Source organism: Pongo pygmaeus, chromosome 10, assembly GCF_028885625.2.
Source record: "Pongo pygmaeus isolate AG05252 chromosome 10, NHGRI_mPonPyg2-v2.0_pri, whole genome shotgun sequence".
Classification (NCBI taxonomy): domain Eukaryota; kingdom Metazoa; phylum Chordata; class Mammalia; order Primates; family Hominidae; genus Pongo; species Pongo pygmaeus.
Genome location: NC_072383.2, coordinates 101,401,181 through 101,414,211, shown reverse-complemented (window position 1 = coordinate 101,414,211; position 13,031 = coordinate 101,401,181). Strand labels below are relative to the sequence as shown.

The 13,031-nt window shown below is 39.0% G+C and overlaps 1 protein-coding gene across 6 annotated transcripts in view; it reads left to right on the top strand.

Annotated features, from left to right (window-relative positions):
* The window catches only part of PAH (phenylalanine hydroxylase), a 115,133-nt gene that overhangs the window by 49,256 nt on the left and 52,846 nt on the right, over positions 1-13,031 (top strand). For all 6 annotated transcript variants that reach the window (XM_054445692.2, XM_054445691.2, XM_054445693.2 and 3 more), the window contains one exon: positions 8,974-9,157. In XM_054445692.2, coding sequence (XP_054301667.1) covers positions 8,974-9,157 — 184 coding nt within the window. The remainder of the gene's footprint in view (positions 1-8,973; positions 9,158-13,031) is intronic.

Genomic DNA, 13,031 nt, shown 5'->3' with positions numbered 1-13,031 from the left:
TTGTACCTCTCTTTCTGCAATTTTGTGTTTTGGGGGAGGGTGTTAAACACTGATTTTGAGATTTTTCTACACTGATATGTGTGTGTATCTACCTATCTATCTTATCTATCTATATCTATAGATACACAGTAGATACTATATATCTGTAGATATAGATATATAGAGATACAGATATATACAGAGATATAGATATACAGCTATATATTATATATATCTATGATAGATATCTGTATCTATAGATATAGATAATATCTATAATAGATATATTATCTGTATCTATAGATATAGATAGGTATAAACACACACACAGAGAGAGAGAGAGACAGAGGGAAAGAGAAAATGAAAGAGCAAGAATTATGTGTGTGTCTGTGTGTGTATATATATATATATGAAAGAGCAAGAACTGTAGTGAGACATATATATATGGATATATATATCTGTCTATCTATCTATCTCTACAATTCTTGCTCTTTTGTTTTCTCTTCTCTATATTCCATTGAGTGATTATAATCTATCCATTTTCTGTTGGTGCACATTTAGGTTATTTCCATTGTTTGTCCATACAAGCAGTTTTCACTGAACATTTTATACAAGTCTGATGACTTTATTTATTGAGTATCAGAATCTCAAATGAAAGCTGTCACCGTGTTTTTAGCTGCTAAACAGTTCATATCTGGGCATACTTGAGAAAAAGCAACAAAAAGCTTGCTTTTTAAGCTTTCATTATGAAGTTAGATCTTATATTGGGAACTTTTAGGCAGAGGTTGTGGCCTATTGATAGCATATGAGTTGTGATTATTGCTCCATAAGGTTGTTTATTTTTTTGGTTTTTTGTTTGTTTGTTTGTTTGTTTTTTGTTTTGTTTTGTTTTTTGAGACAGAATCTCACTCTATCCCCCAGGCTACAGTGCAGTGATATGATCTCAGCCCACCTCAACCTCCACCTCCCTGGTTCAAGAAACTCTCTTGCCTCAGCTTCCTGAGTAGCTGGGATTACAGGCACCTGCCACCATGCCTGGCTAATTTTTGTATTTTTAGTAGAGACGGGGTTTCACTATGTTGGCCAGGCTGGTCTCGAACTCCTGACCTCAGGTGATCCACCTGCCTCGGCCTCCCAGAGTGCTGGGATTACAGGCGTGAGCCACCGTGTCCAACCTACAAGGTCTTTTTGACCTAGAATATTTTACCAATTTGGTGGTATAGGAAAAGAAACACAAAGAAAAGACAATTCTTTTCCCTAAAGGCGTGAGCTGAGCCAGATTAAGCTGCAACCCTGGCTCTCTCCTGCAAGGAGTCTCCTCTGAGTTAGGCAGCCCCAACTACCTGGAAGGGAGAGTGGGGGAAGAAATAATCTCATGAAGTGGGAGGTGACTGAAAGAAAAAATGTCCAAAGAATCACACAAGAGACATGCCAAGAGGAAGCAAGAGTGAGATCCCAAAAGATGGTCTTTGGGGTGAGAATCCCATGGAAGATCCAGCTTGAACCTCTCCAAGATCTCCTCCTCCAGACTAGAGTGGGGGATAATCTTGAGCTCCCTATAGAATTTAATTGTGCTGCTCATACTTTCTTGAATATTTCTGGTTTCCTGTAAATGCCAGTGGGTTTAATTTCCTTCCATATTGTTGGTCAACTGGGGCATTGTTGGCCCTCCCAGAAGAGGAAATCAGTGAAACATGTAAGAAGTTCCATCAGTTATCTCCTTGCGACCTCTCCAACCTTTGCAACTACCGTATCTCACCCCAAATATTATTGTTGCCCCAGACAGTTCCTGTCTTGTCCCACTACAGTCTAGTCTTAAAACAGCTGCCAGAATGCGTCTTTTAAAACGTGAATCAAATGATATCTCTCTTCTGCCTAATTACCTCTCATGGCTTCTTATATCACTCAGAGTGAAAACCAAAGTTCAGGTAATGGCCAAAATGGGCTTCCATGATCTATTCCTGGTAACTTCTCTGCCTGGTGTCTTCACACCCCCACTTCCTGCTCACTCTGCCCCAGTCACACCGGCCTCCTTGTTGGTCTGCCCTCACATTGTGCATTCTCTTACTCCAGGACCCTTGCACTGGCTGTTCCCTCATGTTTTTCTCCCTCACTGATTTCAGGTTCATGCTTAAATGTTACCTGTTTATTTTTTTATGACTTTGTGGCTGCATTGTTTAAAAATAGCACCCCCATGCACAATGGTGTAGCCAGTCCGTCTTTCCTACTTCATCTTTCTCCATGGTGCTGACCACCATCTGAAGACTGTATATTTTACTTATTTACCATAACTACAGTTTGTCTCCTCCTTTGAGAACATAAAGCTCCACAAGGGCAGAGATTTTTTTTTCTGCTTTTCCCAGTGTTACACTCCAGCACCTAGAACAGTGGTTAACACAAAAATGGTGCTTAACTGAGTGAATTATTGAATGGTCCTGTCTATTTACCTAAAACCAGTGATTTAGGGCATTTTTTGTAAATGTCTTTGATTTTGTCCCCAGCAACCTCTGAAATAGGCCAGGACATAACTTCACTTAAGTTTACTCCAAGACAACAGCACATAGTGGTCCAAGAAGTTCTCCCTTGCTAGTCTATTCTCATCTCAAAAGATGCCTAGGCTTTCCTTCTTTTTGAAGTGTGCTCTCAAAAAAAAAAAATTAAAAAAAAGAGCTGAGAAAAATTTAGGGTGAAACAAATATTGAAGGATAAAATGATACATAAAATGTAATGTGCTCCATCTTTCAGAGAAATGGGTATCTATATCAAGCTGAAGAGGCAGAGTATAAGGAGTACCTACTGAATATATATTAATGAAGACAAAAATTGTTAGGTGCAGACAAAAATTGTTAGGTGCTTTTGCTTTTTTAAACTCTCATTAAGCTGCCAGGTAATATTATCTTTATTTTAAACACAGAATACCAACTTCAGAATGGCCAATTAATATATCCAAACGTAGTGAGTAGCAGAACCAGAATTTGAGCTCAGATAGCCCACATACTTGCAAGATACCATTCTCTCTTTTCAATGAATAAAATAGAGGAGGAGGAGGAGATGGGGTGCCCAGTGTGCAGTCAAAAGAAGATCCAGAAAGACAAGCCAACTTTTCACCATTATGAACTCTGTTTCTATAGTTTTATTTACTTGTGACCAATCCCCCTTTAGAAAGGCTTTCTTAAAGGATAGGAGAAGAAAGGGTTTTGTGGTGAATCCTTAGAAAAATTGGTGATTCATTTCACCTTGCCTGTATCTTCTGTTTGAATCCTGATTAGCAAGGTTTTATGCTGCCATCTTTTATGCATAAATTAAATATTAGACAAATCGTGAAATTGTTTTTGAAAAGTTCAAGCCTTTATTACCTTCCCCTAGAAGTCCACTTGGAGTAATATCAAGAGTGCTTTCTTTATCCCTCAGCAAAGATGTGGTGAGTGTACATGGGTCAATTTGTAAACCTACACAAACCTCTTGTTGAAAAGTAAAAATTCATTTGTTAAAAGTATGATCCTAATCAGGCTTGTAAATTAACTTTTGAGGCTCTCTTAGCAATCAAAATTATTGGTTTCTAAGGATCCGTACTAGTAAATTAGAAAGACGCCAATAAGGAAATTACATGCCAAACTGGAGGGTTATTTATTAACAAATTGACTCAAAGGGAAAGAAATGATTTAAACAATTCAGCTCTATGTTCAGTGTGTAATTAACCAGAAACTTCACTCATATAAGACTTTTGCCAAGTAAGTAGCAGTTACATATAATCTCATCATAACTCCCATCCCCCACCCCCCATTTGTTAGCCTGGGCATAATTTTTTAAACATTTTTTAATAATCACGTATCTATATCTATCATAAGTATTTACCTCAATGGTTATCATTATAACAATTTAACAAATAAAGTTAAATTTTTATTATAAAAGTAATAAATGTGGCCGGGCACGGTGGCTCATGCCTGTAATCCCAGCGCTTTGGGAGGCTGAGGCAGGTGGATCACGAGGTCAGGAGATCGAGACCATCCTGGTTAACACGGTGAAACCTCATCTCTACTAAAAATACAAAAAATTAGCCAGGCATGGTGGCAGGTGCCTGTAGTCCCAGCTACTCGTGAAGCTGAGGCAGGAGAATGGCATGAACCTGGGAGGTGGAGCTTGCAGTGAGCCGAGATCACGCCACTGCACTCCAGCCTGGGCGACACAGCAAGAGTCCGTCTCAAAAAAAAAAAAAAAAAAAAAAAAAAAAAAAAAAAGCAATAAATGTTTCTAGGAAACTTGAATTATGATTTTAAAAAAAGAGAAAGAAGGAAACAAAATCATCCCTAAGCCCTTCATCTGGAGACCGCCACTGCACTCATGTCTTGAAGTGCTTACTGACACGTTTTTAAATATATGTTGTTGTTTTTGTTACTCACTTTTTAATGATTGCCTAATCTTCCATTGTGTAATTATACCACAGTCCACTTCATCATTCCTCAATTATGGGAGTTTAGTTAGCTTAGAAGTTTTGGTGAAATGCTATGTGAATTTTCCCATAAGTTAAATCTCTAGCACTAGAAAAACTGAGTCATAAAACATAAATTGTTTTATTGTTATCCTCAAAGCTGTGGAAGTGGATGCTTCCAGGGGTGGGGTATGAGTGATGAGCACTGTATCCTATGGTGTGCTTCCCAGAACTTCTTCTCTGCTCCCCTCCCTTCCCAAACTCTCCCACAAATAAGTGTGCCAGAGGTGTGTCCATTCTCGGTTCTTGGATTTGCTGTGCTCTCAGCTCTACATAAGGCAGGGATTGGTTATGTCTTCTTTTGAAGTTTCATCTTAGGTAAATAGTAGGTGGAACCTACCCATTCTCTTTATTCCTGAGCCAAGAAGGATGACATTGCTCTTTGCTTTGTTTAACAAGTAATCTCTGTTTGCCAGAGAAAGCTTCAGATCTATCTCTGTCTCTCTGGCATTACCTCCCCACTATTCTCTCTCTCCCTAGTGGGGGCCCCTCTGTGGGTTTCCCTAGCCACAGCCCTCAGGGGTGTGTTGTCTGCAGTTGAAGCCATAAATAATGGCTGCACCATGAGCCTGTTTGAGGTTACTTATTATATTTACTACACCTAGAGGTTTTAATTATCTGTGTTTGATATAATGGTAGTAATAATAATAAAAGTTGATATTTGTGGAGTGCTCGCTGTATGTATGCCTGGCAGGAAAGGCAGTGTGGTTAAAAAACTAATGACTCTGAAATTAGAAAAAAAATAGGCCTCGCTCTCTAGCTACTTACAGCCAAGCACCTTCATCTCTGATTTTATTTTTTTATGTCTCCCTTAACCTTTTCAAAGGATTGTTGGGATGGTCACAGAAAAGAATTCTGTACTATAAAGTGATACTTAAGTATGAAAAGGCATCACTACAGTTCTTTTGAACCGTATATCATTAATGATCAAGGCAAAAGATATACCTCTTCAACTACAAGTTCAGTGAATTTTAATTTTTTGAAATTTTAAAGTTAGTTATATTTTCAGATACTTTCTGTCTATTTAAATATTGGAGTAACCCTTATTATATGTTTGTTTGTTTTAATAAAGTGTATATAATACTCCTTGGTTTTCTCCATAATAAATAGCATTACTAAGGAAATCACATACTTTCTGACTAAGTAGCAGATAATTTGCTGGGCATTTATGTTAGAGGACCAACTAAAATAAATGACTTTGTTTTTGTAATAACCATAAGAGCTAAAATATCACCATCTAAAGACATTGAAATTGAGAAGCTGTAGTAAATAATCATTATTTTCACATTTTTATGGCATTTAATGAAAGCAGCTTCCCAGCTCTTTGCACGAATGTGGGAGTGGGGTGTTTCCATGCTTATCAAGTGCTTCCAGCAGGAAAACACTGACTGATGACTGCAAGTTGAAATCTTTGTGTTGGGGGTTCAGGGTATTTTAGTAGACTTTGCCAAGTGTTGCTGCTGACCAACATTCATTTTTTAGTCCATTTCTACTTCAGAACCAATGTAAAGAGTCCAGGTTTTACAAGAAAACTGTGCCATAATTACAAATGAGATCCAGTCCCCCACAGCCCATTCTTGGAAAGGGACAAGACAGATGTAAATAAAACTCTTGAGTCATCCAGCCTAATATTTTTTAGAGGACACATTTGGACAAATTATACAACCCACCTTGTGCTTCTTATTTATGTCTGGTGATTTTGCACCTAGCACTCAGCAGATGCCGTAGTAATCCAGAGGAGTCCAAGGAATTTGGTTCTACAATTAGGGACATTTGAGATATCAAGCAAACTCTGATACTCAGGCAGTTATTGCCTTTGAGAAAGAAGTTATTGCCTTTTTTCTGATAATGCATCACAGCTACATTTCTTAAAAACTCTAAGACTATTTATACTTGTGATGTTCCAACATTTTTTGAGAGCATTTTAAAAATTGTTTTTTCATTGAGGTGTTTAAGAATAGTCAATAAATGTCAGTTTGAATTATATATAAATATATATAAATATACACACACACACATATATATGAGAGTTAATATGAAAATATAAATAATTATTACAAATCAGTAAAAAAATCTCTATAATAAGAAAATGGTATAAACTGATAATTCATAAAAGAAATGCAAATGGCCACTAAACCTAGGAAAAATATTTAGTGTCATCAGCAGTTAAATAAAAAATTGAACAATGAGTTATTTGCTGTTTTCATCTGTCAAGTCAAGAATATTGAAAATCCTTAAAGGTAGTACAGATGAGAAACATGGATCCTCTAGTGGAAAGATAGAAGAGATGAGTATAGACTTTCTGGAAGGCAATGGGACAATATATAAATAATCTTTAAAGGGTAGTTTCTGATTAAACAATTTGACCCCTAGGCATTTATTCTGAGAAATCAGGTAGACAAGTAGGCAAAACTTTATGTATAATGCTGACCGTTATTTCTAGTGGCAGAAAAACAAGAAGCAACATATCCATCACTAGAGTATTGGTTAAAGAATTTATGACTACATCTATGCAGCAGATCATCAGGCAGCCATTAAAAATGGTCTGATGAGGGTAGGAATGGCTAATGTAAAAGCAGGAAATATCTTATTCATCCTTGCATTGTCCAAATACCTAGCCTGGCCCATGATATTTGATTTAAAGATGATATTCCTCAGGGAGATATGATGTGCTCTTTTCTTCCCGTTGGATTCCTGAAATTCTCTTTATTTAGCCACGTAGTCACCAGAGTAATAGTCAAATCTGAGGTTGGCATGGAATATGATGGACTTTTTCCATTTTCCTACCCACAAACTCTTCTCATATCCTTGGATAATTTTGATCCTTTTGAGGAGATTATAGAAGACGTCCTGAATGTAATATCTTCTTACCATTTCCACTTCCACCAACATGGACATAGCCATCTTCACGTCTTGTCTGCATGTCAGCAATGGCCTCTTAACAGGCCTTGCTTGGTATATCTTATCCCTTAAAGTTTATTCTCAACATAGAAGTTAGACTGGTCCTTTTAAGCCTATGAGATCATATTCTTCCTCTGCTCAAAATCTTGCAAAGATCCCTATTTCTTTCAGAATCAAAACCATAATTCTTAAAATGGCCTGCAATGACCCTGTGATTATTCTGACACTGTCTCCTGTTATTTTCCCCTTGACCTCCTCCACTCTCATCAACCCACCTTGTGGCTGTCTCTTCAACAGGCCAGGCATGCTGCCACCTTCCGGCCTTCACCTCTCTCAACTCCTTTAGGACTGTACATAAATCCTGCCATCCCAATGAGGCCCCATGTGCCTGCCCTGTTTAGTCCTGCAATCTGCCCTCACCCTGCCTCAGGAATGCCCATTTGCTTCCCCCTGCTCTGTGTTGCATTTTTGCCTTAGCCCTTCTCATGATAACATGCACAAATGAGTTTCTGTTTGTTGTTTGTATCCCCTCCACTTGAATGTAAGCTTTATAAAGGAAAGCATCTTTATTTTGTTCACTGATGGATCCCAAGCTGCTAGAAGGATGATTGGCCACTGTTGGGTGCTACAAATGTATATATTTATTGAATAGCTTGAATGGAAAGTAATTTTATATATATATATAATATATATATATATATATTTTTTTTTTTTGAGACAGAGTCTGGCTCACTGCAACTTCCACCTCCCTGGTTCAGGCAATTCCCCTGTCTCAGCCTCCCAAGTAGCTGGGATTGGGATTACAGGCACACACCACCATGCCCAGCTAATTCTTTTGTGTTTTTAGTAGAGACGGGGTTTCACCATGTTGGCCAGACTTGTCTCCAACTCCTGACCTCAGGCAATCTGCCCACCTCGGCCCCCCAAAGTGCGGGTTTACAGGCGTGAGCCACCGCGCCAGGCCTATATAAATATATTAGTGGTAATAGATAATTTTTACTGAGCATTTACTATGTGCCAAGTGGTGCACATGTAACATATCATCCAACACTCCCAATGAACTTATTAAGCAGGTATAATTAAGACCAGCGAGTTACAGATGGAAAAACTGAGGAATAGAAACATGAAAGTACATTGTCTCACAAGCAATAAATTTAGATATTAGATATAAATCAAATAAGTCTGACCCCCTATTCAAGCAGAACAATGTTGCTTCTATATTATTTATTTATTGTAATTCCATAGAATTTCGTTTGGAAAGTGGGGGTGTTTCCTATGTAAATATTTTTGGCAGCCACTGTCCTAAATATTTTAACCAAATCAAAATCTTATAGTGGCAATTCTAGGCCTTTAGCAGATTTTCATGTGATTAAATTGTGACATGTGAACTAACTGCCCCACCTCCTGCCACTTAGTACTTGGTTTTAAAGAATAAAAAGTAAACAACTTTTGCAAATTTAAGGACTTTTTTCTACTCTTATAAAAATAATTGTATTCTTGAACTCTCCATTTTGTTGTGTTAGGTTTTCTTGTTCTGGTTCTGCATCTTTGGCCTGCGTTAGTTCCAGTGACTGTCTCCTCACCCTCCCCATTCTCTCTTCTAGGAGAATGATATAAACCTGACCCACATTGAATCTAGACCTTCTCGTTTAAAGAAAGATGAGTACGAATTTTTCACCCATTTGGATAAACGTAGCCTGCCTGCTCTGACAAACATCATCAAGATCTTGAGGCACGACATTGGTGCCACTGTCCATGAGCTTTCACGAGATAAGAAGAAAGACACAGGTAAGAATTAGAGAAATTTTGCAACATAAGTAACTCCACACTGTCTTCATAAAATAACAGCAATATACATATTTAACAGCATATTTAAATATATGTATATTTAATATATATTGCTGTTATTTTGCGGAAGCAAAATAATATATATGTATTGGAAATAATGCCTTGGAAGACTGTTTGGGGGATTAAATGAGTGGATGTAGGTTGGGGACCCAGGCAAGTGCCTGGTATATGTTAGACATATAATGAATTTTAGTTATTTTTCGCCTTCCTAAAGATAGCTATTTCTTTTTTCTTTCTTTTTTTTTGTTTTTACTTTATAAGCTTTTAATTTTTATTTATTTTTATTTTTCTGTCTTTTTTTTCTTTTGACTTTTATTTTAAATTCAGGGTTATATGTACAGGTTTGTTACATGGGTAAATTGTGTGTCATGGTAAATTGGTGTACAGATAATTTTGTCACCCAGGTAATCAGCAAAATACCCAATAAGTAGTATCTAATTTTCAACAAAACCCATGAAAACAAGTAATGAGGAAAGGGATTCCTAGTCAATAAATGCTGCTGGGATAACTCGAAAGCCATATGCAGAAGATTGAAACTGGACCACTGCCTTTTACCATATACAAAAATCAACTCAAGACGGTTGAATGGATTTTTGAATCTCTCCATTCCAACCAGAGGGATCTCCCCAAGTCCTTTTCATAACATGCCAATTCCAGAGCTGGAGCTACCTGGCTCCTTGTTACTAGGGCTTTCATTGTCATTTTCCATCTTCTTATCTGTCTCTTCCTCTCATGCAATCTCCTTGTGGGCAAGTAGACTCTCTTACCTATATTTGTATCCTCAGAGTTTAGCACACTGCTTGGTACACAGGTGCTCTGCACATATTTCTGAGTGAATGACTAATATAGGAGTTGTCAAAACTTGCATTGTCCCATTATTTACATACTGAAATGCTACTCATCCTCCGGGGAGGAAAAGGGTGATAGAGTGTAGAAATTGTAAGTGTGGGATTGAAGTTGAATAGACTGTGGTTCAAGTCCTACTTCTTCCACATATTGAGTTTGATACCCCTGACAAATTGCTTTAACTGCCCTGACCTCAATTTTTCCTAGGGCTTTTGTGAGGATTAAATGAAGTCATACATAAACAGCGCTTAGAACAGTGCCTGGTGCACTGTAGGGCTGGACAAATGATAGCATGTGGTTGTTATTATGATTATGATTAGCCTGAAAGCAATACAGAGGAGGAAGGTGACTGCTTTTTCGGGCCTCAAGCATATTAAAATGAACCATTTTTTAATAGACTTTTTATTTTATTTTTTATTTTTATTTTTATTTTTTTAGACAGAATTTCGCTCTTGTTGCCCAGGCTAGAGTGCAATGGCATGATCTCAGCTCACTGCAACCTCTGCCTCCTGGGCTCAAGCGATTCTCCTGCCTCAACCTCTCGAGTAGCTGTGATTACAGGCATGCCCTACCACGCCCGGCTAATTTTTGTATTTTCTGTAGAGATGTGGTTTCACCATATTTGTCAAGCTGGTCTCGAACTCTTGACCTCAGGTGATCCACCCACCTCAGCCTCCCAAAGTGTTGGGATTACAGGCGTGAGCCACTGTGCCTGGCCTTAATAGACTTTTTAAAAGAGCAGTATTAGGTTTACAGAAAAACTGCACAGAAAGTACAGAGAGTTCCCAGGTCTTTCGTCCCTACCTCAGTTTCTTCTATTAACATCTTGCATTTGTGTGGTATTTTTTTTTAGAATTGATGAGCCAATATTGATATATTATCACTGACTGAAGTCCACAGTTTACATTCGGGATCATGCTTTGTGTTTTACAGTTTTACTGGTTTTGACAAATGCATAACGTCATGTATCCACCATTTCAATGTCATACAGAATAGTTTCATTGCCCTAAAAATGCCCTGTGCTCCAGCTATTAATTCCTTCTTCTTTATAAACTCCTTCCAGCAACTACTGCTCTTTTTGCTATCTCCATAGTTTTGCTTTATCAAGAATGTCACATAGTTGAAATCATACAAGTATGTAGCCTTTTCAGACTGGCTTCCTCCATTTAGCAATACATATTTACAAATCCTCCATGTCTTTCTGTGACTTGATAGCTCATTTCTTTTTGTTCCTGGATAATATTCCATTGTCAGGATGTGCCACAGTTTCTTTATTCATTCACCTATTGAAGGACATCTTGGTTGCTTCCAATTTTTGATGATTATGAATAAAGCTGTGAATAAACATTTATGTGCAGGTTTTTGTGTGAAGATAAGTTTTCAACTGATTCCAGTAAATACCTAAGAATGTGATTGCTGAGGTTAACTTCTTTAAACAATTATTTTTTTTTCTACTGTAAAATCAAGTTTCTTTCAAAAACACTTGGAAAGACTTTGGGTCAAGAGGAGTTCAGGCACCATAGCTGAAAGAAGCATTTGAATAGGCAGAGATGCTTTAAAATGAGGCAAGATCCACCCTGTGAAACAGGCCACTGAAACATTTTTTAAAAGGTAGCTCCATGGCCCTTCTAGGAGACTCGTCTCTGCCTTCATTCTTCTGTAGGTACAACCAAGGCAAGGAAAGCCCACTCCAGTGTTCTGGCCTTGTGGAGAGCAGACAGCCATGCAGATGGGCTCAGATCCCTGGAGGGCAGGCACTTGGAATTCCTCCCTGGATCAGTACTATCTGCCTTCTTTCCTTTTCAGCCTCCCAAGCTGCTTCCCCAATGACTGCCCTCCCTTGCTTTTTTCCGGCCACCTGCTCTCAACAGGAGCTGCAGACCCTTTGGACAAAGGGCCTGCCAGATCCTGGGGCAATTCAGCCTCTGGTTGGAGCAGGTGGAGGCTGGGCCAGCTGGGGCCATGAGGAAGGAAATCAAAGCAATTGACAGGCAGACAGCCAGCCCCTGGAGGAGCCAGGGAATATATAGCAAACCAGCTGGAGAGCCGGCAGCCTGAACTGGAGGCTCAGAAAGGAGGTTCTTAGTGGGGACATAGAGGGGGAGTTAGGAGTGCAGATTCAGAAAGCACGGCGACCACATTTTGTGTGACTTTGAGCAAATCATTGACCCTTGCAGTCTCTCACTCTATCAAAGGGGAGTCACAAGAGCCTCTGCCTTATAGGACTGGTGAAATCACACAAGTGAAGCACTGAGAACAGAGCAGAGCATGTTTAATTAAGGACTTAAAATTATTCTCTATTCTTACCATTATCATCATTATTATTATAAACACTGGCATGAGCACAAGAGCGACCGAAATGCAGCCTGTACACAGCTACTTTTTCAGAGAGTCTGGCAACTGGAAAATGACCTGAGAGGTCATGCAGCCCTACAGACCCCTTCATTTTTCATTGTAAAAACAGAGGCTGTGACTTGCCTTAAGGCAAACAGTGGGTTCTGGGGGGTCATGCGCAAGGGTGTGTTGAGAGCAGCTCTGTGACGGGCACAGTGCTAGGAGAGAAAGGGTCAAACTGCCTGTTCTTAAGGAGCTCACAGCCTGGCAAAGGGGAAGACACACCTAGGTAAGTAGAATAGAGGGACAGGTGCTGTGACAAAGACAGGGTTGGTGCGATTCCGCCTGTTCTCCACTTGTGTTTAGCTCTGAGGATCCAGGAAGTAAGAAAGTAGAAAAGCTAATGTTTTCTTTTTTTTGAGATGGAGCCTCACTCTGTCACCCAGGCTGGAGTACAGTGGCACAATCTCTGCTCACTGCAACCTCTGCCTCCCGGGTTCAAGACATTCTCCTGCCTCAGCCTCCCCGAGCAGCTGAGATTACAGGCGCATGCCACCACGCCCGGCTAATTTTTATATTTTTAGTAGAGACAGGGTTTCGCCATGTTGTTCAGGCTGGTCTCACACTCCTGACC